This window comes from Carettochelys insculpta, chromosome 12 (assembly GCF_033958435.1).
Source record: "Carettochelys insculpta isolate YL-2023 chromosome 12, ASM3395843v1, whole genome shotgun sequence".
In the NCBI taxonomy this organism is placed as follows: Eukaryota; Metazoa; Chordata; order Testudines; family Carettochelyidae; genus Carettochelys; species Carettochelys insculpta.
Window position 1 is genome coordinate 14,204,450 of NC_134148.1, and position 23,549 is coordinate 14,227,998.

A 23,549-nucleotide genomic window follows, 5' to 3' on the forward strand; every position below is an offset into this window, starting at 1 on the left:
GCCAAGCAATAGGGCAGCCACTAGGAGTTTGGACCCCAATGTCAGCCACCCTGGGACTGCTGCTGGGGCACTCCCCAAACCCAGCTATCCTGGGATTGCTGATGGGGAGGCCCCTGAGCAGCTGTCCCCAGGGCCACCTGGGCAGCAGCTGGTGCCAGTAGCCTCAGGGGCCCCGGAGAAGCAGCAGTTGCAGCTGCTACCCCAGAGGCCTTCAGAGCAGTGATTCCTGGGGCCTTGGAACAGCAGGTGGCTGGTGGCAGCCAGCAGCCCATAGGATCCCCCAAACAGCAGCACCCTGCTCCCCCACTCCTCCAAGCTGCAGTGCCCCACAAGCTGCCAGGTTTTAGACAGAAGTATTCATATTGTAAAAATAATGAACAGTCACAGGCCGTAATACTTTGTTTATTGCCTGTGACCCATCCGTGACTTGTAGTAAAAATACCCATGATTAAATCTTGGCCTTAATCACTGTAGCTGTGGAGCAATGGCCGTAGATTTTGCATCTGTTGTTATGGCGAGGCCTGGTGGGTCTTGATCTGTGTGCAGCTTGCATCTGATGATGAATTTGGCAAGACTGAAGGCTAGAAGAGGTGGTTGAAGAGATTCTCCATTACGCATGGATCTTCAAAGGGAGAGAGCTTTATGGACTTTATTCAGAACTTTATTGACACTGATTTTTAGTGTCTTAACAAAGATACTGGATTTCTCTTTTATTACAACAATTTGTAATGCAACAAGACTGTAGTGTGTACACTGACATAATTAGGTTGATGTGAGCTGCCTTATGTCAGCCTTACTCTGTAGTATAGACCAAGACTGGGGCCTCACCAGTACCAGTCATACACCCAGGATTGCAGACAGAAATTCAGGGGCCCTGGAAATAGTGTGGGGAGAGGCAGCTCTGGGCCCTTCTAGAAGGGGCGTGGCCTCAGGCAGAAGGGATGGGCTGGAGGCTAGCTTCCCCAGCCCTTCTGCACTGCCTGAACTATGTGGCCAGGGGTTCCAGCAGCAATTTAAAAAGGCCCAGAGCTCTGGTTGCTGCTGCAGCTGCCTCCTTGCCCTCTGTCCCCCATTAGCCCTGTGACACCCATAGAGAGCTGCATGTTCTAGTAATACCTATGTCAATCTTAGGCTGCAAGCAGATGAGCTTGTCCTGTGACTGTAGAGGTGTAAATGGGTCACTTTACCCTGAGTGGTCTCTGACAGTGTTTATGAACTAAATGCTAAACAATCTGTTCTACTTTGTATTTAGCTGTGACACTCTATTTCCCAGAACTAAGGAAGAGTTCCAAATATCCCAATAGCTTGTCTTTTTCACCACCAGATTTTGGTCCAAAAGATATCTATCTGGTCTCCTGGGCCGTTTCTACACATGGCTAATAAATGGCCCAAAAATGCTAATGAGGCATGGATGTATATCTCCAGCACCTCATTAGCATAGGGTCACATGATTTGGAGTCCGGGAGAAGCTCTTCCGGACCCCAAAACAGCATGTAGAGGCGCTGCCCCTGGGGCATAAGAGGCTGCCAGCAAAGTGGGGGTATCACCAGCAGAATCACATTTACATGGCTTTTTTTGTGCCAGCAGCAGCATCTGCCGGTGAACAAATATGCAAACGAGCTGCCACTTGTATTTTTGAGACCGCCTACTTGCATACTGCTGCCAGTGGTTTGGGTCAGTGTAACCACAGCCAATGTGTTTTATCGACAGAAACTGTTGACAATGAAGGAGTGTAGACACTCCGGGGGCCATTTTGTCAACAGAGCCAATCAACAGATTGATCTGCTTTTATGTGTAGACAGGATCTGTTGACAGAAGTTTTGTTGGAACATCTCTTCCAACGGTAATTTTGTAGACCGAGGCTTCTAGTGTAGATGTAGCCTTAGTAAGGAGTGGGCATTTGTTAGGAAATGGCAGTAGCCCCTGAGACCACACTTAGCTTTTAGCTCCACAAAACTTGCAAAAATATATCCCAAATGCCACATAGCAAATGAATGAAATTTCATTTCCTGCTCAAGCAATCCCTTTTCCACGTCTCCTAATACATTCTTTTGGCCTTTACAAATGTCCCAACAAAAGTATGGTTTAAAAATTAAGTTTGGGTGTGGGGTATAAATTAGATGGGTAATGTGGCAATGGGGAATGATCTGGTTTAAGGGGTACAGCCAGTTCCCCTCTGTTCTGTCATTTCCAGGCATTCTAATGCCCGAGTCTTGTTTTTGCTGTTGGTTTTGAAGTGCATTGTTGTAAAGAAAGTAATGTGGGTTTGGACTGTTAGCTGGATTCCAGAGTACATTCTCAGCCTAAATGCTTTTACCACAAAGATTTCTGATTGCAAGATAATCCGAACTTTCTGAGATTGTTTGTTTGATGGCTTCTGACCATTTTTCTTTAACATTCAAACCATGTAAGGATGTACTTGATAGTGTATCACTAATGTTGATGAATAAGACAATATGAAAACCCTGGCTAAACTACGTAAGAGTCTAAGGTCCATTTCTGCGAGGAGCAGGGAACAAGAGAGGATTTTACTATTTCCAATTTTGGAAGCATTATTGGGCCAAATCCTCAGCTGGTGTAAAACATCAACATCCCCACTTGTCTTTAGACCAGCTGAAGCTTCGACCTAACCCCTCGGAGAATTAAATGACAATGATGTCCACACACTCATTCTATACATGAAGGGGAAATGGCAGATACTTTTGTTTGCTTAGGTACCAACGCATCTGCACCAGATCAGCTGAGCTTGGCATTGGCCTGGAACCGTGTGGACATTGCACGCAGCCAAATCTTTGTCTTTGGGCATCACTGGCCGGTAAGGCTGCTTTTCCTGGACAGATTGTTTTGCAATAATTTTCAATTAAGTGGTAAATATCCCTTCATTTGGTTTGCTTGGCAATAACAGTAGAGTTGAATTCTTTTGGTATGCATGAGGGTCTGATCTGGGTTACTCCATATGGACAGTTCGTTATAAAACATCACTAGTGTGCTGTTTGCAAAAAGTTAAGAAAAGCAAAACCTGTATGTTTTGGAAATGAAAATTAGCATAGCATTAGCAAATGAGTTTATTTGAGATGTTTCTTGAGACAAGGAGTTAAAATAGTGAAAATTAGATGGGGCCTGATTCATGCTGATGACATGTCCACACTAGAAACTTCAGTCAGCCTATGGTTGGACAACTTACATCCTCAGCACTAATCATGTCCTTCTGTTGGTGGTGTGCGTTCACATCAGGAGCACTTCCACGGACTTAAAAGGGGCAACGTGGGGTGCTGAGACCCTGGGCTCTCCACTCCACAGTACAACTCCCCAGAGGGAGCCAGGCCGTCTACCCCCACTTCCAGCACTCACGTCCCCCTTCCCCACTGCTGGTGCTAGACTTCTCTTCTTCCCCACCCACTCCCCAGGCTCCCAGGTGGCTCCTGGGTTCCCAGTGTGGAGCTGCGAGCCTTGGTGCAGCCAGACTCCCAGCCAAGAGTCTCTGGGTTCCGTACAGGGTGGCACTTGAATTCCCTGCTGGGACTCAGAAGCCTCTGAGCAGCAATTGGGCTCCAAGTAGGGCAGGCACAGCCCAGTTCGGAGCAGGGAGCTAGGGTGGGAGGGAGCCAGGCTCCAGCTGAAGTTCCCCACATGGCCTTCAGTGACAGCCTGGCTTGCCACACAGAGCCATGGTGAAACTGACAAGAATGACAGCCAGCAGCCAATGTGAGGCACACGGTATCTACTGGACAGTGCACCATCCCAACTCCTCTGACATGAGCCCTACGTCTGTTGTGGTGGTGGAGTTGTTATGTTGGTGTCATAGGGCACATACATTGGTGGGAGCAAGACAGTAGAGTGTACACAAATGCAATTAGGTTCATGTGCTCTGCCCTACATCAGCCTAAGTCTATAGTTCAGGTATTATACTCAGCAATGCCACTCACCTCACCCATAGTGAGCTAAGTATTCAAGAAAGACTTGCTGAGATCCCAGGCTGCAAGCTGGTGGTTAGATATTTGGCACTAACACACTACACAGTAAGGCTGGAAATTACTTAGGAGACTCCTTTGAAAAACCCAGTTTGAATTAATAGAACAAAATCATGACCACAAAGAGACCAGTCCTAAATATCAGGTCCTTTGCATGTGGAATCATGCAAAATGAGCTTAGGGGTTAGATTTTCAGAAGTGCCTAAGGCATGGGAATGGGTCTTGTGTCCCTGAAATCATATAAAGTGTGATACTGTGTCCATTGCAGTTAATGGCAAAGCTACTATTTACCTCAATGCAAGAAGATTGGATACGTCAGTGCTTTTGAATTTTGTACCCCAAAAGTAATTTGTGTAACTAAAAGCACCTTGTTTTAAGACTGTCTGGTGACTCAGCATGCTGATGCAGTTTGCTTAACTACCTGAGCCATCGGGAGTTAAATTGTTACAGTGCTCTGAGGAACCCAAGATTAAATAGGTCATAAGAGGTAAGTAAAGGTTTTTATAATGAGTTGTCTTTCTTAAGTTACGTACAATAATGGGGCCACTAAAATTCCACATCTATACTTTGTACTTCACTGAGGTTTGTTTCATTTAGAAACCTCAGTCGTTAAAAATCTAACAAATCTTCCTCTACACACTGTTTTGTTCGTTTCCTGAGAGCAGTGTGAGGTTTTCAATATTTGCAGTCCCTTAGAAGCAGTTTTATAAAGAGGATTTAGGGATCCTAAGTAATATATTATCACAAATCCATTTATTCAGAGGATATGTTCCAATTTCCACATTATTGTGTTTAGCTTCAAAAATACCAACTGGCAAACAAAACCTATTGCTACTTCGGCCTGTTTAATCTTTGTACTCTCCAACTGTTTGTGGAAATTCCAAGTCAATTGCAATTCGTTGTCATCTTAAATTCATTAACAAAACAAAAAGCAGTCAAGTAGCACTTTAAAGACTAGCAAAATAGTTTATTAGGTGAGCTTCCTCTCTGTTACTATTTAAATTCATTGAGATTGCCTTTGATGTAGAATAGTAGCAGAGAGGAAGCCGTGCTAGTCTATACACTATCAAAACAAAATTCGTGGGACAGACCCACTTCTTCAGACCATAGAACAGTCTGTTCTGGTCTGGCTACGGTCTGAAGAAGTGGGTCTGTCTCACGAAAGCTCACCTAATAAACTATTTTGCTAGTCTTTAAAGTGCTACTTGACTGCTTTTTGCCTTTGATGTAGTGTTTGCTGTCAATTTGCAGAGCCATTTGTGTCCTGGCTTGTGAATGTTAAGCAAAAGTTTGTGGCCTTGATCCCACAGTTCTTTGCACAATGAACTAAGTGGTTGCTGTCTAGCCTAAATATTTATGTAAATTATGTCTGAGGACAAGGGTGCAGACTTCCAAACTGGCAGGAAGTAGTCTCAAAAAATTTCAGCTAAAACTTTTAAAAATGAAAAATGCACATTGGGTGACATTGAAACATTTTGTGAATTCAAGTTGGTTTTACCAAATTGTTGGTGTAAGAAAAAAAATTGAAAAAAATGGATTTTTCCAAATTGAAATTATTTTTCTTTCAATTTTTTCTTTAATATTTAAGAAATATTAAGAAGTTAAATGGTCAATTTCTAAACATATTGTGTTCCATCTGGAATGAATTTTTTCAGCTTTTTGAAATTGCTGATTAACTGAAAATTTAGTTATTTGTGCGTGTAATAGGAAGAAGCCCTTGTATCAGAGATCTGACATGAGGCAGGATCTGCTTATAGAATTTGGTTAGAAAAGGGCTGAGATTGTAGAACTAAACATTCATAAGCCGTGCTAGTCACAAAGTTGTTACACATCCTAATGTCAAGTGGTACCAGCACATCCTGTTGTTAAGGAAGGTACAAAAAGATTCTACAGAGATGACAGTAACACACTGATCTCTCCTAAAAGATACGGTCAGAATGATGCTACATAATAGAAGGCAGCAGAAATGTAGCACTGCCAAATTTGTCCACATATTTACTCTGGGGATACCATCACTGGAGCTAACCATGTTAGTTACAAGATCAAAGGCACATTCTCATGCACTTCCAGCAATGTTATATATGCTATTATGTGCCAACAATGCCCTGACACTATGTACTGTCATACCCCAAGATACACCCATTCGGGTTATGAGAATTCAGGTTTACAAGGAGTTTGATTTAAAACCCCTACCTCATCTTACGAGGCATTTCCTCGAATTTACAAGGACCAATTTCAATTTTGTGCACCTCAGCGGGACGCGGACGCCCTACAGCAGGAGAAAGGCTGCGGCTCCAGGCAACGGCTGCCCACAGCTGCATCCCACCCGATGCGTCTCTCCGCAGCACCTGGCAGCGGTTTCCTGGAGCCCCAGCCCAGCCTTTACCTGTGGCTGGTCTGGGCTCCGCCTTGACTCTGCAGCGGTGGCGTGCCCCAGCCCAGCCGGAGACCGCGAGCTCCCAGGTGCTCCCACGAGATGTGGCTGCTGGGTGCACAGCCCATCCCGGCCCTGCCCCTGCCGCTAGCTTCCCGGGCGGCTAGGGGGCCACCACTGCCCACCCTGTGCAGCTGTGTCTCAGGCACCGCTTGCTGCCTGTGGCGTTGCTTTGCATTAAGTGCCTCGGCCGCTGCTAGCGGGGCCTCTCCGCCGCGCAGCCGTGCACAAGCCCCTTGCCAACTGGGAGACTCCTGTGCCTGCCTAGCTCCCCATGCAGCCAGCCCCTGGCACTGCCCTCTCCCTACTTACCCTAAGCTGCACTGAGGCCGGGCTACCTCCCCATGCCCTGCTCTGCCCTGCTTGCCCCCTTGCACCGGCCCCGCTTCTGCAGCCGCGGGCAGCTACACAGCTTTGCACCCCCCTCCCAGGCGCTCTTCGATTTCTGTTCCCCTGTCGCTGCAGGTAAACAGACATTGTAGAGTAATTAATGAAGGGAAAATGCCTTGTTAGGCTGTGTTATGATAACTAATCTTAACTATTGTGTTCATTTTAATGGGATTTGGTGTTGTTTTAGTGTAAATAGGTGTAAATTTTGGGGCTCAGGAACACACAAAATTTTTTCCCATTGAAATTAATGGTAATTACAGTTTTGACTTACAAGAATTCACCCTAAGAGGAGTTTTTCAGGAATGAATTACCCTCATAAGGCGGGAGAAGACTGTACACTGGACAGACTGGGCAAAACCTTCTCCAAAGAATGAATGGACATACAGCAGACATCAAGAAACTCAATACACATAAGCCTGTCAGTGAACACTTCAATGGAGTGGGCCATTCTGTTAAAGACCTGAGAATTTGTGTCGTGCAATATAGAGAATTTAACAACAGATTAGAGAGTGAGATTTCTGAGTTACAGTACATATTCAAATTCAACACGTGGTATGAACAAAGACATCAACTACCTCACGCATTACAAAGACTGCTTCCCTTCCTATGATACTTGTAATTATCTCAGACTGAACAATTAACATCCCCCCGCCTCTCACCCCACTCCTTCTATCCTATTTGATTTGTCAGTTTTTATTGCAATTTTTTTCTTTTTGGTCCTCTGTACTTATAAACGTCTGTCTGTATGGGAAATGAGATCAGTCTGATGAAGTGGGTTGGTCTCATCATAAATCACTTTGTTAGTCTTCAAAGTGCTACATTTCTGCTGCTTTGTTTCACTGGAGTACAGACTAACATGGCTACCTCTCTGTTACCGTGCTACATAATAGAGATGTTTTGATTGAACCAACATGTACAAGGTGCTGGCAATGTCACGGGGTAGTAATTAAAGTAATGATGTCAGCGGCATAGACAACTAGTGTGGAGATAGCAGGCGGTGGGAGGCCACTGGCCACATGCCCCACCCCTCCTCTCCTGTCCCTGTTCTGCCAATGCCTCAGGGAATGAATCCCTGTATGAATTTGTTGTGTGGTGCTCCTCCTTCCATACCCAGAAGCAGCATGGTGCTGACAGTGCTGGGGCCGGGGGGAGCGATGCTGGTGGGTGGGTGTGGCCCCCTGTGTACTCCCCACATGTTGCCAATGATCAGAGGGGCAGTACTAACTTTTTGGATCAGGCTGTAAAAATGTATCACAAAGGAAGCGTCTTTGTCTGGCCTAGGGAAGAAGGGATAATCTCACTGTTCACTGAGCTGGTCTCAGTATTAGTGGTCCTGTACATTCTGCAGAATACTAATATTAGTACCATGCTTCATCAGCAATAAACCTGGCTGAGTGCCTTTGTCCCTAATTGGGTGTTAATGGTTGTTAGGTGAGTTGTTCAGGGTCTGCCATGAGAGCTCTCTGCACAGGGCTGGGGCCAGCACGCAGAGAATACACCCACACACAGCCAGAAATCTATCCGTGTCTAAGCACAGTCCAGTTTTAGCCTCAAGCATGTCTGTCTTCATACTCCCAAGAGCTCAGGTTAAAATGGAGAAGGGTGGTGTGGAGAATAGGTGCGTTTGGAGGGACATGAACATAACCATAGTCGTAGCATGTAAGTGTGCCGCTTATGTTCAAACATCTGTCCTAGGCCTTTGTCTGTAGAACTACGTATGGGTCAGTTGATGGCCATACGGAATTTTTATTAAGCTGGTCCCTTCTGTTCTTTGTCTGCTTGTTGCGTTTACTTTGCCGTTCCACTGGTCCCCACATATGTTTAAAAAGTGACAAGAAGGTAAAGCGTCAGGCACATATTCAACACCTAGTCGTACTTAGCCATTGTACCTTATCTCAAGACATTCACTGGAGTTCAAGATTTACCTACCTATTGCAAAAGCTGGTGGGGTCCCACTGTTCAATGTTATTGTGCACCTCCGAAATAAAGAATCATGCAAATGGTTATGGAGGGAGTTATTTGCGTGCAGGGAATGAAGCCCTGAATGAATTTGTTGTGTGGTGCTCCTCATTTTGGATCTTTCTCTCACGTTAGGTCTCAGTTTGGGCCTTGGTGTTTTTGAAAAGTTTGCCACTACAGATAAGGATGGTTGAAAAGGCAATGCCTAGTATACAGTGATTTCTCTGCCTATTCCTTATGTCTGTGTCTACACTTACCAAAAACTTTGAAATGGCCATGCTAATGGGCAGATTGAAGAATACTAATGAGGTGCTGAAATGCATATTCAGCACCTCATTAGCATGCCACCAGCCAAGGCACTTCAAAATAGCCGCATTTCACTCCTCCTCCACTGGGAGGTCCTTTTCGAAAGGACCTCACCAACATCAAAATCCCCTTATTCCTCTGAGCTCATATTCCTATGAGCAATTTTGAAGTTCTGTGGCCGGCAGCATGCATATTCAGCACCTCATTACTATTCTTTGCTCTGGCCATTCGCATGGCCTTTTTGAAGTTTTTGGTAAGTGCAGACACAGCCTATATGTTACTCTGTATTTCTGAGCACAGCTGGTATCAAACCTAGGATGTCTAGACCTTAAAGCATAATCTTCTATACTGCTTAAGCTGAAAGCCTCAGCTCTGTTAGCTAAGTCTGTATGGGACTCATCACTCTGTAAAAAAGCACCATGAAGTCCTGTGGCACCTTACAGACTAACAGATATTTTGGAACATAAGCTTTCATGGGCAAAGACCTGCTTCATCAGATGCATGTGGCCCAACCACCGCTAGAGGGAGACAGCATTCCAGCCCAAGTGCAGGTAGGTGACACACAGCACCATTGTAAAAGAGAGATTAGATTCAATAGAACATTCCACTGATGTGCAATCCTCCGATTGCCTTAACAATTGACTCTATTATCTTAATATTTGTGCATTATTAATTGTAGCCCTTAGGAAGCCTTACAGCAACTGATGGCACAGCACCTGAGAAAGAAAAGAAATCCCCGTCAGCCCAAACTAAAGCAGCCAGAGGGAAAGGAAAAGGGAAAAAAAAGGGAGGAAAAGTGAAAGAAGAGCCGGAAGAAGAAACAGATCCACGGAAACTTGAACTACTAAACTGGGTAAGATGAAAGTTTCATCTTTCTTCCAGTTGCTGTTCTGTACCTTGTTTAACCCCCCCTCTGCCCCCTATATTTTCGTCTCAGTTTATGTGTGCACACACCCAGCCTGCCCCCCAAAATAAAATATAATTACCAAGGCAGAACTAATTCTTAAATCTTCTAGGGCTTTGTCAAAATGATGCAAAGAGACATAAAAAGAAAGTAAGTTCTGGTGAGGGGTATACTGATGACATGAATATTTTGAGCTGTTGGGGACCTTTTATCTAATACATATTTTAGAAAGTTTGATCAAGAACTCCTCTTATATCAAATTCAGAATACAGCTTCCTCTTATCATACCTTAGAGCAACCTAAGGATTTGGCTGTGCCAGGAAAACAGGATGTGCTTGGAATGAGATTCTCTCTCATAAAACCAAACTGACAAGAGACAATCATCAAATCAAGTACCGTCCTCAAAATTGATAAGTGAGCAAATGTTTCAAGAGCCTGAATCAAGCCATGAAACTAGGATGAACCTGGACTAGGAATGCTTCTCAATAAACCTTACAGAAAAGAGATAAAAGAGGAATTTGAAGTAGTGCTCTGTTCTGGCACAGCTAAATCAAAGCTTAAGGTAGGAAAAAAGAAGGAAATGTTATTGGGAACCACATTAACTGTAGCCTCCTTTTGTTAAAACATATCAAATAGTAAAAGTTTATAAAGATGAAAAGAAAAATATACTTGATGGAATTCCCATTTAAAATAATACACTAAAAATATGAGACATTAAAAATTAACAATCCTTTTTTTAAGAAATACAAAACAAAAATTAACTCCATAAAAATAACACTGGTTTGTTTGAAAAACAATCAAAGAACATCAGGTAAATCTTCTAGTGTGTTTTATAAGTGCCTTCTTAATAATTATAGGTAAATTGCATAGAAATACATATAGCTAAGGTCACACAAGCTGGTGATTTTCAGTTGCTATTAATATTTCTGCTTTTTCCAATCTCTTTTCTTCTGGACTGAAATTTTCCAAGATTGTTTTCAGTTCAGGAGCAACTTGTTTTAGAAAGTTAGAACCAAACTGATTAAACCATATTTGGGAACAGAGTAGCCGTGTCTACACGTGCACGCTACTTCGAAGTAGCGGCACTAACTTCGAAATAGCGCCCGTCACGGCTACACGTGTTGGGCGCTATTTTGATGTTAACATCAACGTTAGGCGGCGAGACGTCGAAGCCGCTAACCCCATGAGGGGATGGGAATAGCGCCCTACTTCGACATTCAACGTCGAAGTAGGGCACATGTAGACGATCCGCGTCCCGCAACATCGAAATAGCGGGGTCCGCCATGGTGGCCATCAGCTGAGGGGTTGAGAGACGCTCTCTCTCCAGCCCCTGCGGGGCTCTATGGTCACCGTGTGCAGCAGCGCTGGGGATCCATGCTGCATGCACAGGGTCTGCAACCAGTTGTCGGCTCTGTGGATCTTGTGTTGTTTAGTGCAACTGTGTCTGGGAGGGGCCCTTTAAGGGAGCGGCTTGCTGTTGAGTCCGCTCTGTGACCCTGTCTGCAGCTGTGCCTGGCACCCTTATTTCGATGTGTGCTACTTTGGCGTGTAGACGTTCCCTCGCAGCGCCTATTTCGATGTGGTGCTGCGCAACGTCGATGTTGAACGTCGATGTTGCCAGCCCTGGAGGACGTGTAGACGTTATTCATCGAAATAGCCTATTTCGATGTTGCTACATCGAAATAAGCTACTTCGATGTAGGCTTCACGTGTAGATGTAGCTAAAGAGTGGGAAAAGATATCCTTTTCCATTATGAAAAAATGGTCCTTTGAATGTGTTTTTAGCTCATCAGTGTCTGGTGGCAGGGAGGGACGGAGAGACTTAATATTTAATGTTTTGAATTTCCTGTGAGTTTATTTTAATTTTTTTTTGAAAGTGGAATATTCTGTTGGGTTGTTCACATGTTTGGCCATATTAAGCGAGATCTTGTATGTTTTCTGACATGTGTTCCTTGTAAGCTGAGCACTTGAGTGGCTACCCAGGAGAGATGCAGGTGCCACCCAGCTGATGAGAAGAGTGCCCATAGGTACCCACTGTAGGCACCACGTGTTTCTATTTGTGGTGCACATCTGCACATGTCTTGGTGCATATAACAAAATTTATTCTGCCCTGGATGGAAAATGTTAGAGTTTAGTAATTGCTGGTAGTGTATCTCAGACTTACTTGCCCAGGGTCTGCACTATGTTCTCTGTGCTCAACTTTCAGGTGAATTCCCTGGAGCAGGCAATGCTGGACGCCCTGGTACTGGATCGAGTTGACTTTGTGAAACTCCTGATTGAAAATGGAGTGAACATGCAACACTTCCTCACTATTCCTCGACTAGAAGAGCTTTATAATACTGTGAGTGAGCAGTGATTCTGCTATAGACTGCAGCATCTCCCACTCTGGGGTTCAAGGTTATGTCCTTTTTCACTTCCTTTCCATCCCGCCCCCGCTGTCCCAATAATTGGCACAGAAATATTCCAAGTGGTATTTTCACTTTATACTTCTGCAGTTAAAGGGGAAAAAAACTGGGAGCAATGAGGGGCCGGGAGAGGTGCACATCACTAGAAGGAGTTCCTGTAATTCTTGATATACCCAGAGTATTTTAAATGACTACACCTAGAGCAGCTTTTAAATGTTCCTATGGTTTATCATATAAATATAGAATCATAGAACTGGAAGGAACTTCAAGAGGTCATCAAGTCCAGTCCCCTGCATTCATGGTAGGACCAAGCACCATCTAGACCATCCCTGACAAGTTTAACCTGTTCTTAAAAATCTCCAGTGATGAAGATTACAAAACCTCCTTAGGCAATTTATTCCAGTGTTTAACCACCCTGACATTGAGGAAGTTTCTCCTAATGTTCAGCCTAAGCTACTTGTGTTTCAGCTTAAGCCGCTTATTTCTTTTCCTACCCTCAGAGGTTATTGAGAACAATTTTTCTCCCTCCTCCTTGTAACAACCTTTTAGTTACTTGAGAGCTGTTACCATGTCCTCTTTCAGTATTCTCTTTTCCAGAGTAAACAAACCAGTTCTTTTAATCTTCTCTCACAGGACACATTTTCTAGACATTTAATCATTTTTATTGCTCTTCTTGGGACCCACTCCAATTTGCTCACCTCTTTCCTGAAATGTCGCACTCAGAACTGGATACAGTACTCCAGTTGATGCCATAGTGGCTGTTGGATATTTTGAAACAAATTACTAAATAATTGAAAGTAGCATGATTATTTTGTGGTATTTTGACCAATTATGTATGCAGAATTTTAAAATACTGGGCACAGAATTTTTAATTTTTGCCATAGAATTCCCTTGGGAGTAGATCCTGTAGAGGTGCAGAGCCGACATAACCTACTTCCACATCCCCTCTCTCTGCTTCTAATGTGGAAGGTGTGGCCAAAAGTAAAAGGCCACTGCCAAGGCATCCCTGTACCTTGAGATTTCCAGGTGGGAATTACAGCCACTTATAGCTGTTGGCAGCCTGTACAAGTTATGGTAACGATGGCTCCTGTTAACTTGTATCTCAAGTACCAAAGGCTAGCCGTGTTAGTCTGTATCTGCAAAAACAATGAGAAGTCCTGTGGCACCTTAGAGACTAACGGATTGTTTTTGGAGCTTAAGCTTTCATGGGTAAAGACCCGCTTCTTCAGACTACATGCGCCATGACTACATGGATCTGGCGAAGTGGGTCTTTGCCCACAAAAGTGTATGCTCCAAGAAAATATGTTAGTCTATAAGGTGCCACAGGACTTCTCATTTTTGTCTCTGAAGATTGAACCATCCCTAGCATGATAGCAGCACAAAGCATGGATTCTATTAGGCTATGTCTACACTAGCACCTGCCTTTCGAAAGGGAGATGCTAATGAGACACTTCGGCAGATGCTAATGAGGCGCTGACATGAGTATGCCACACTTCATTAGCATAATGCTGGCTGCGGTGATTCAAAAGTGCCGCTTTCGAATTGCATGCAGCACATGTTGACGGGGGCCTTTTGAAAGGAACCCCCTGTCTTTGAAAGCCCCTCATTCCTAAAACCAAATCGCCGTGGCTGGCGTTTTGCTGGTCCCATTAGCATTAGCATCTGCCAAAGTGTCTCATTAGCATCCCCCTTTCAAAAGGCAGGGGGCTAGTGTAGACATAGCCTTAGTGACTTGTTCCTTTTGGCCAGTTATGCCTTCCATATTTTTTAGCTATGAAGAAAACAGTAATAATAATCAAGTGCCGCTCTGCTAATGAACAAAAATGAGGGTTCTGGGACTTCATATCCAGCTCTCTAATGTGTTGCAGAAATGGCACTTCTTTAATCAAAGGGGGAAATTAAACACCTCTCAAAATGTGTATCTCTTTCAGAGACTGGGTCCGCCAAATACACTACATTTGCTAGTCAGGGATGTGAAAAAGGTAAGTTTTTATACTATTTCCAGATATTGGGATTTTTTTTCATGATTGTTTTTAATTATTCTAATCAATGGGGAGATCTGACATAATGAAAATGGAAAATAACGTTTTTAAGGAGAGGGAAGTTAAACCATTAGTAGTGTAAGATACTCCGAGCAGCTTTAAATGTACTTAATTTCTTTTCATATCAAAAGAAGCTTAACAACATTACATTGGGAAAATATTTCCATGCAAAATTACAGAATCAGAGATGTTAGAGAGAAAAAAATTACTTACTCCGTTATCCAGTCCATCCACATGCCAGTGCAGGACTGTTGCTTGTTGTGTGTTTACTAATGTGTTTTTCAGACTCTCAAGCAATGTTATGTCCACTGCTTCCCTCAGGAGAACGCCACTTCTACTCTTCAGAGTTTGAAATCATAAATGTGTTTATTCATTACCATCCACTGCATGTAAATTTATTGTAAGACTTCATGTTAGATTCACTGTATTTGACAGATTTTGCATACGCCATTTTGCTATGCTGCATTCCTATTGCAAGGAACACTCCATCTGATTTAGTGAGAGTTCCTTGTGAAAATATTTGTAGGACTGGGTTCATGTATAATTCATAATGATCCATCTCAGAGTTTAATTCTTACCCTATTTTTCTTTTTTTTCACATTTTCCAATGATACTAACTCTCTCCTGTGTATTTTTCCTCTTTGTCCGTCCATCTTTCTCCTCCTGGTCATCGCATTGCCATGGCTCACACTCATTCAGCGCCAAGCTCGGGGATTTGGTTGGGTTAACATGGAGGTGATTTATTTCCTTAGAATGTAACTCTTTCATCATTGTTTACTGCTAAGTGCTGTTCTAGATTAAACCTAGGTGTTGTGTGCAAAATTATACATTTAGAACAGAGAAACATAGAATTTGGTCAAAGACCTGGGGCTTTTACTGTAACTGTCCAATCTCTAAGAATATGACAATATAGGTTACACAACCCTCTTATTTGCCACGTATGGACTGCAGATTAACCCAAAACTCTATGTAGGTGATAGGTTGGGAATTGTAGATAATTATGAAAAGGGGAAAAATATTATCCCTACAGTAAAAGCTCCAGTATATACTGACACCTTTCACAAGAAGGAAACGTGTGTATCAGCACACAACAGGTAATTGCTAGCTTTTTAAAAACCCAGGACCATAAAAAAAATCTGACTTTTCCTGATATCAACAGAATAATCAAAACAAATCCTAACGTATTTGTTTGATTTCCTATCCTACGCTTGATCCACAGTCTACTGAATCAGTGACAAGTCTTATCAGTGATTTTATTTGGGGACATATTTAAAGTCTGTTGAACTATTACATTTATCTTCAGAACACATTATACTGTCTAATACAGATAATTTTCTCTTTGATTTCCCTGAGGAATCCCACAATTTTTAATACTTTTTAAATTTGTAACTGTCACTTTTTATTTTAAAACACAGAGACTTACATTAGGAGAATGAGTAAATTAAATATAGGAGTTCTCTGGTTTTAATTCAGGTTCTTATGCTTATGCTCATCACCATCACATCTGAGCACCTATTATACTATACAGTTTGCAAGCACTATTATGTCCTTCGTAATTCAATATGCTTAGTATATTTATAATTTATCAAATGTATTAAATTTGCTTATTATCCTTGACTGCATAAAATTATTGGTGATAATATTTATACATGTGGAATATAAGCAGAATGATGATATCTCACTAAATCACTGCACAGAACATAAGTATTCAAGCAGAATATTAGTGGAAATGTAATGGCAATAAAATGCTGATTTGGATTTTATTGAAGTGTACAGGAAAAAAACCCATCCACTCTGTTATACAAACGGCCAGACTTAACCCATCTCAAAGGCAAAATTAATTCTTGCATGAATAAAACCTTAAAATAGACAAAGCTGTTCAGATTAGTTTGCAGATCAAAACCCCATTCAAACATACAGGCACAAATGCTTATACAAATATAATGTTATTAATTCAGTTCAAAGAACTTAAAGCCACTGGGGGCCATCCTGCAAGCCCTGTCTCCCACGAGAAGTCCCATTGATTTCAGAGGAACTGCTCATGCATGTGAAGAGTACTTTCATCTGTAAGATTCTGTGGAACCCAGCCTCAGAGCTTTTTTTTAAACACTTCACTTTTATTTTTGAATTAAAATGATTTCAGATTAATTTCTCAGCACCATATACCTCATGTAAGATTGGTCATAGCTTTAATCTTCCAGTCGTGAGACATGCACACTAAAATTAAGCAAGTTATCTGTAAAATGAAAACCTATCGAATGTCCATGGAGCATGTAACCAACAGAATGGGTCTAAATCTTCAGCAGTGTTCCCTGTAGGTTGTGCACTTGTGCAGCCAGTCAGGAAAGATTCAAATGCTGCCCAGCTAATTAACAGAGCACCCATAGCTAGTTTTTTGTTTCTCCTGGTGGTACACATTTGTGCATGCACATATAAAATTATTCTGCACATGGCTGGTAAAAATCTGCAAATGGGTGGAAAAGATTAGAGGGAACATTGATTTTCAGCTGCATTTATTTATGAAAAATATTGTGATTATATCTATTTTTATCAGAAATATGTTTATATATAAAGCTCTTGTCATCTTCCCTTGCCTGATACAGTTACTCTTCCATTACACATTATTGAACTACTGCAAATAACTCTTCAGTTACAAACAGTGTGTTTTTTGTGACAGTACTTGCCAGTACTGAGTACCAGCACCTTAGCAGCCCCAGCTATGGGATCGGCTTGGGGCAGGGGGCAAAAAGCCAGCTATGTAGTAGCACCTCTTTTTTTTTTTAAACAAAAAAAAACACTGGTTATAGCCAAGTTACCAACAACCACTGCTGAAATTCTACTCTGAGATACACAGACAGTGGTCATGAGAGAATCTGGCCCCAAGTAAAAAATTTTCTTGACTGGATTTATTAATAATAAAATACTAATGTCTACCACATGAGTATAAATGTGGATTCTTGCCTATAGCCAGGGCAACTCTTATTCTATATACTTAATTTTTGCTTTATGTGCTAAAAGTACATTTTGTATTTTGTAGGGAAATCTTCCACCGGATTATCATATCAGTCTGATAGATATTGGTCTTGTACTTGAATACCTCATGGGTGGAGCTTATCGCTGCAACTATACTCGTAAAAGTTTTCGGACCCTTTACAATAATTTATTTGGACCAAAGAGGGTAAGAATGAACTAATGTTGTATAACCCATAGTGCTGATAATACAAATAGCTAATTCTTCACTTCTTCAGTCTCGTGAACCACTGTGTGTCCATTTGATCTTCATTTAACAGCCTGTCACGTTAACATGAGGGTAATGCAAAATATCTGAGCTGAAAAACGAAGTCCCAGTATATGCTTATTATGTTGTGGAACTATGTGCTTTCCATGCTTCTTGATAATTAACAATCCAAGTATTTCTAACTATGATGTTATGTGTGTGTTTAGCCATTCCTAGTTTTAATTGGTGAGCATGACCTTCCAAAGTTTTGTAACTGCATAAAATAAGTATATCGAATAAACACAGGGATAAACTACAAACTAGTGAGTATGTAATTGTAGCAATCCATGGATCCAATCCTGATAAACCAAAGAGCCATGTCAAAAGAGGAACAGCTTTAGAAATATTTACTACCAATCCTATAAAAGATTGCGTCCAAGAGTAAGGGCTTATCTCCCAAAATAGTCCCTTGACAGAATATATTATTGATCATGAAGCTAATGGAATATAAAGAAGAGTCGTTTTAAGAAAATACAATAGAACAAACATTTTCATTTGTAAGCAGGGGAAAAAGATAAGAAACTAGGTTTCACTCATGGCTTGTTTCTCATAGATGCCTCTGATTAAATGGGCCGCCTTGTATTTAAATCAAGGGATGACTTCCTTTGGGTTTTTTCTTCCAAAATGTAGTTGCAGGTAAAGTTTCAGTCAGGTAATGTTGCTATCTGTGCAAATGAAACACCTGCTTTCTCTGACATGCCTCCCTCTTCACATTTTCCCTTCGGCCTAATTAACTTTTTTTTTCTTTTCTCTTTTAAATATGCAGCCAAAAGCGCTTAAACTTTTAGGAATGGAGGTAAGTTGTATTATTTTTCTTATAACTAGGAAAAAACACCTTTCCACATCATTCTGAGTGTTTCCTGTTTTATATTGCTTTGCTATCAGTTCATATCTGGCTGGGATCTTCTCTTTTACAGACTTCTAATGAAACACCAGCACCCTGCTTTATATTTCATGTCGTGAATTCTTCACACATCTTTGCTCACATAGTCCTCAAGCAGATTTTTGGCAGTATTATGTAACTATACACTCCCATGTCGTAAAATATTTCATATAAAATCCTTTTAGATAGGAACACAAAGAACATAGTGACAAAAGATAACACTGAAGCTGAGTAATTAATAGTCAGTTCCTCTTTACCTGTAAAATGCAGTTTACTCATGGAAGATTGAGTAATGTCTACCTCAAGCATTACCTATATAGCTATGCTGCACGCCGAAGTGTAAAGGAGGCTGCATCCACCCTTGTCACTGTGGTCTACAGCTACGCGCTACAGCAAAAGGCTCCAGCAGTGTGAAGGGAAGGTTCTTGTGGAGGGGAGGCAGTGAGAAACTATGGTGCTAAAGGCAGCAGCACAGATGTGGGAGGCATGATTTGGGCATGTAGAGAGCCGTGTAGGGTTAACCCTTGGGTTAAGGTGTGTAACCCTGCTCTTCTCATGCAGACCTGCACACGTGACATAGACAGACCCTTACATAGGGCAGACTGAGAAATGGCTCTCTCAGACAAGTTAATGGTTGCCACTGCCCTCTGTTCCAGGTAATCCTTCCCACCGCAGGCCAAGCTTGCCAGGGAGGGAATCTTCGAGCCTAGCTGGGGTGAGGATGCTGCTCAGGAGCATATGCTGGGAGGAAGCTGAACTGAGGGGGTGGTTTTGACACTGCAGCAGGCGGTGAGTGTGGGGAGAGGGAGGCTATGGGCAGGCAGTTCCCAGCTGCTGCTGGCCACTGTCCCAGATAATCCCCAGCCAGGCTGGATGGGGAGGCAGCCAGGGATCAGGGTTGGGGCAGACTGGGGAAGGGGCAGGGCAGCCCATTTGGGAGGATGTGAATACACCTCTCAGATCCCCCTGTGTGGGGGCCTTAGTAGTGAACACCTCAGAAATCATGTGGACCTGAACCAGAATCCCAAGTCTGAGACCTGCTCTGTCCATTCCAGACCTCCAGGGGAGTTTAGGTTTGAAACCAAATGTTGTACCTGGGGCCTGTCTCTCGAATGGTCCAAATGAGAACCGTGATTCAGATTCCAGCAAACTCTGATGGCAGAGCTAAACATTTCTAATAGATACCTTAGAACATACCAGTTAGATATTTAGTACTTGCAAAGATTAGGACCTTTGAATATGTAAGTAAACTTGTATTATCCCTGTGGGAACAGAGTTTTATGTTCAAGCTAGCATCAGTTATAAAATAGACATACCCAAGGCCTATGAGTCCAGATTTAATGCATCCAAGGGTACTGAAGGAACTGGCAGATGTCATTGCAGAGACTTCAGCTATTATCTTTGACAACTCGTGGTGATTGGGAGAGGTCCCAGATGATTGGGAGAAAGCAAATGTAGTGCTCATCTTTAAAAAAGGAAAGAAGGACAATACAGGGAACTATAGACTGGTCGGCCTTACCTTAGTCCCCGGAAAAATCATGAAGGGAATCCTCAAGGAATCCATTTTGGAGCTCTTGGAAGAGGGGAAAGTGATCAAGAGTAGTCAATATGGATTCACCAAGGGCAAGTCATGCCTGACCAATCTGATTAGCTTCTATAATGAGGTAACTGGCTCTGTGGACATAGAGAAGCCAATGGATGTGATATAACTTGACTTTAGCAAAGCTTTTGATGCAGTTTCCCTCAACATTCTTGCCCATAAGTTAAGGAAGTATGGATTGGATACATGGACTGTAAGATGGCTAGAAAGCTGGCTAGATGGTTGGGCCCAATGGATAGCGATAAATTTCTCAATGTCTTGTTGGCAGTTGGTTTTAAGTGGAGTGCCCCAAGAGTTCTAGGGCCGGTATTGTTCAATATCTTTATTAATGACCTGGATAAGGGGATGGATTGCACCCTCAGCAAATTTGTGGATGACACTAAGCTAGGGGGACAGGTAGATATGTTGGAGGTAGGGAAAAGGTCCAGAGTGACCTAGATAAATTGGAGGATTGAACCAAAAGAAATCTGATGAGGTTCAACAAGGAAAAGTGCAGAGTCCTGCACTGGCGACAAAAGAATCCCAAGCATTATTACAGGCTGGGGACCAACTGGTTAAGTTGCTGAGCAGCAGAAAAGGACCTGGGGATTACAGTGGAGGAGATGCTGGATATGAGTCAACAGTGTGCCCTTGTAGCCAAGAAGGCTAATGGCATATTGGGGTGCATTAGGAGGAGCATTTCCAACAGATCTAGATAAGTTATTATTCCCCTAAATTTGGCACAGATGAGGCCACATCTGGAGTACTGTGTCTGGTTTTGGGCCCCCCAGTACAGGAAGGATATGAATGCATTGAAACGGGTTCAGTGGAGGGCAAAGAAAATTGTTAGGGTACTGGAGGACATGACCTATGAGGAGAAGCTGAGGGATTTGGAGTTATTTAGTTTGCAGAAGAGAAGAGTGTGGGGCAATTTGATAGCAGCCTTCAATTTCATGAAGGGGGGCTCTAAAAAGGATGGAGAGAAGCCGTTGTCAGTAGTGGTGTTTGGCAGAACACGGAGCAATGGTCTGAAGCTACAGAGGGGGAGGTGTAGGTTGAATTTTAGGAAAAACTATTTCACCAGGAGAGTGGTGAAGAACTGGAATGCGTTAACAAGAGAGGTGGTGGAATCTCCATTCCTAGATGTTTTTAAGTCCTGGTTTGACATAGTAATAGCTGGGATAATTTAGTTAGGGTTGATCCTGCTTTAGGCTGGGGGCTGGACTAGATGACCTCCCAAGGTCCCTTTCAGGTCTAGGATTCTATGATTCTGTTTCCCACAGCAGATAAGCAGCTTTCTTCTGTATGAAGCAGATGTAAATTGACCTTAATTTTCCTCTCAGATCTACTTCATATTTTCTAACAGCTTCCGGGCAAAGTGCTAATGTTACAGATGGGAGGAAACAACCTGAAGAGATGTGGTCTCATTTATATATTGAGAAGTTGGGCTCTGAGATACATAGCCTTATTCACATGCAGGTTACTCTGTATTTTCCAAGAACACATTTGGACGTTTTTATGCTTTCCTTCAGTAACAAATGCTTTACACAGAACAAGTTGAAGTATTTTGAAAATTTAACTCTGTTTTCCCCATTTTGCCATTGGTACAGTTTTATCTAAAAGAAATGAAGAAAAATAAAATCAAAAAAAATTCGAAGAAATGCTTTGAAAGCTTGTGTGGGAAGCAGAGGGAATATTAACTTCCTTCATTTCCAGTTCTTTTATTTTATTTACTCTTAACAATAAATTTGGTATTTTGCAGTAATTGCTTTTTCTTTTCTGTAAAAAAAATGCAATTCTGGTCTTCTGATTGGATATGACACTTGCATGTGTATGTGCAGCCTTTTTCTTGAAAGACATCTTTTTTTTTTCTGAATGCATGTGAATAATGACCACCGCCATTTCTAAAACAGCGGTTAGCTTCTCCCTTCCTCAAATTGTTAGCTAGTAGGAAGAAGAGATTTTTTTTAAAGAATAGCTGAAAACGTCTGCTTGGAATTTCATTTGATTCTGAATTTTCATATATAGTTCATACTGGTGCATACTTCCTTAAAATAATCTTGGGCTCTTTGCTTACACAAGAATTGATGTTATAAAGTGTTTATCACCACTACTTGTACGCCATCTGATAGTGAGCTCAAACCCTAAAAATTATCAATAGCTCTATCTCTATATATGCAGTATTCTTCCAACATTGTTTAATCCCTAATTTTCCAAATCATGGCTTTTCTCCCTTTAGGATCCTGCTCCACTGTCTGTATCTCCCTTCCGTTACTTCCATGTTGGTTCCTGTAGTAATGGCCTATCCTCCTTATCCTTTTAGGAAATGGGATAGTTATATCTTCAGTTTGTACTACATACGTATGAGGAGATTCCTTATTCAAAGGTGAACATTCCCTTTAGTATCTTAACTGTGTTCTTAAGGACTCTGCCTGCCTTTTCCCTTTGCCTGTTTCTGTTCTCTTCATCTGCATATTGGTCTAAAAATTGCTTTGATGGCTGATATGAATAATTATTCTGCAGTAATAGAGACAGAACATATCAAATCAGAAACTACAGTGGAACCAAATTATAGTGAAGTTCTACTGACAATTCGATAAAAAAAAAATCCTGAGTTGTTTCAGTTCACTGCAAAGTAATCACTGCAATTATACATGCAGTCATACTCAGCTTATACGATAACTGGTCTTGTAAAGTGATTACTTTAATATAATAGGGTTCTAATGTATTTGTTGAATGCTAGTGACACATAATAAAGCATGCAAGTGATGGTCCTTTTAACCCAGGAGTGCTAACCTGTGCATGATCTGTGGATAAGGTATTGTTTCACTATTTTGTTACTATTGGCATATTTTGGAGAAACAAATCAGCAATTATACTCCAAAACATGATGTGAATCAAGACTTTAAGCTGCTTGTTAGTGGGAAGTTCATATTTTCCTTTGACAATCCAAATAGTCTTCAAAACATGTATTTTCCTGCATGGAGTAGGTATTGCAATAGCTTTCAGAATTCAGGGGCAAGAATTTTGTTTTCTTTTCTTTAGGATGATGAGCCTCCAACCAAAGGGAAGAAGAAGAAGAAGAAGAAAAAGAAAAAGGAGGAAGAGATAGATATCGATGTGGATGACCCAGAAGTCAGTCGTTTTCAATACCCATTTCATGAACTCATGGTATGGGCAGTGCTGATGAAAAGGCAGAAGATGGCACTATTTCTTTGGCAGCGAGGGGAGGAGACCATGGCTAAGGCACTTGTGGCATGTAAACTGTACAAATCCATGGCCCACGAGTCTTCAGAGAGTGAACTGGTGGATGACATCTCTCAGGATTTGGACAACAACTCAAAGTTAGTTCTCTGGAGTGTTGCACGTGGCTAGTTGTATGTATGGGGCCATGTGGTCA

At 42.1% G+C, this 23,549-nt stretch overlaps 1 protein-coding gene across 1 annotated transcript in view; it reads left to right on the forward strand.

The window, feature by feature from the left end:
• The window catches only part of TRPM1 (transient receptor potential cation channel subfamily M member 1), a 103,795-nt gene that overhangs the window by 39,913 nt on the left and 40,333 nt on the right, over positions 1–23,549 (forward strand). The window contains exons 10-16 of the mRNA XM_075007198.1: positions 2,715–2,815; positions 9,740–9,913; positions 12,170–12,304; positions 14,300–14,350; positions 17,448–17,588; positions 18,454–18,483; positions 23,195–23,493. Coding sequence (XP_074863299.1) covers positions 2,715–2,815; positions 9,740–9,913; positions 12,170–12,304; positions 14,300–14,350; positions 17,448–17,588; positions 18,454–18,483; positions 23,195–23,493 — 931 coding nt within the window. The remainder of the gene's footprint in view (positions 1–2,714; positions 2,816–9,739; positions 9,914–12,169; positions 12,305–14,299; positions 14,351–17,447; positions 17,589–18,453; positions 18,484–23,194; positions 23,494–23,549) is intronic.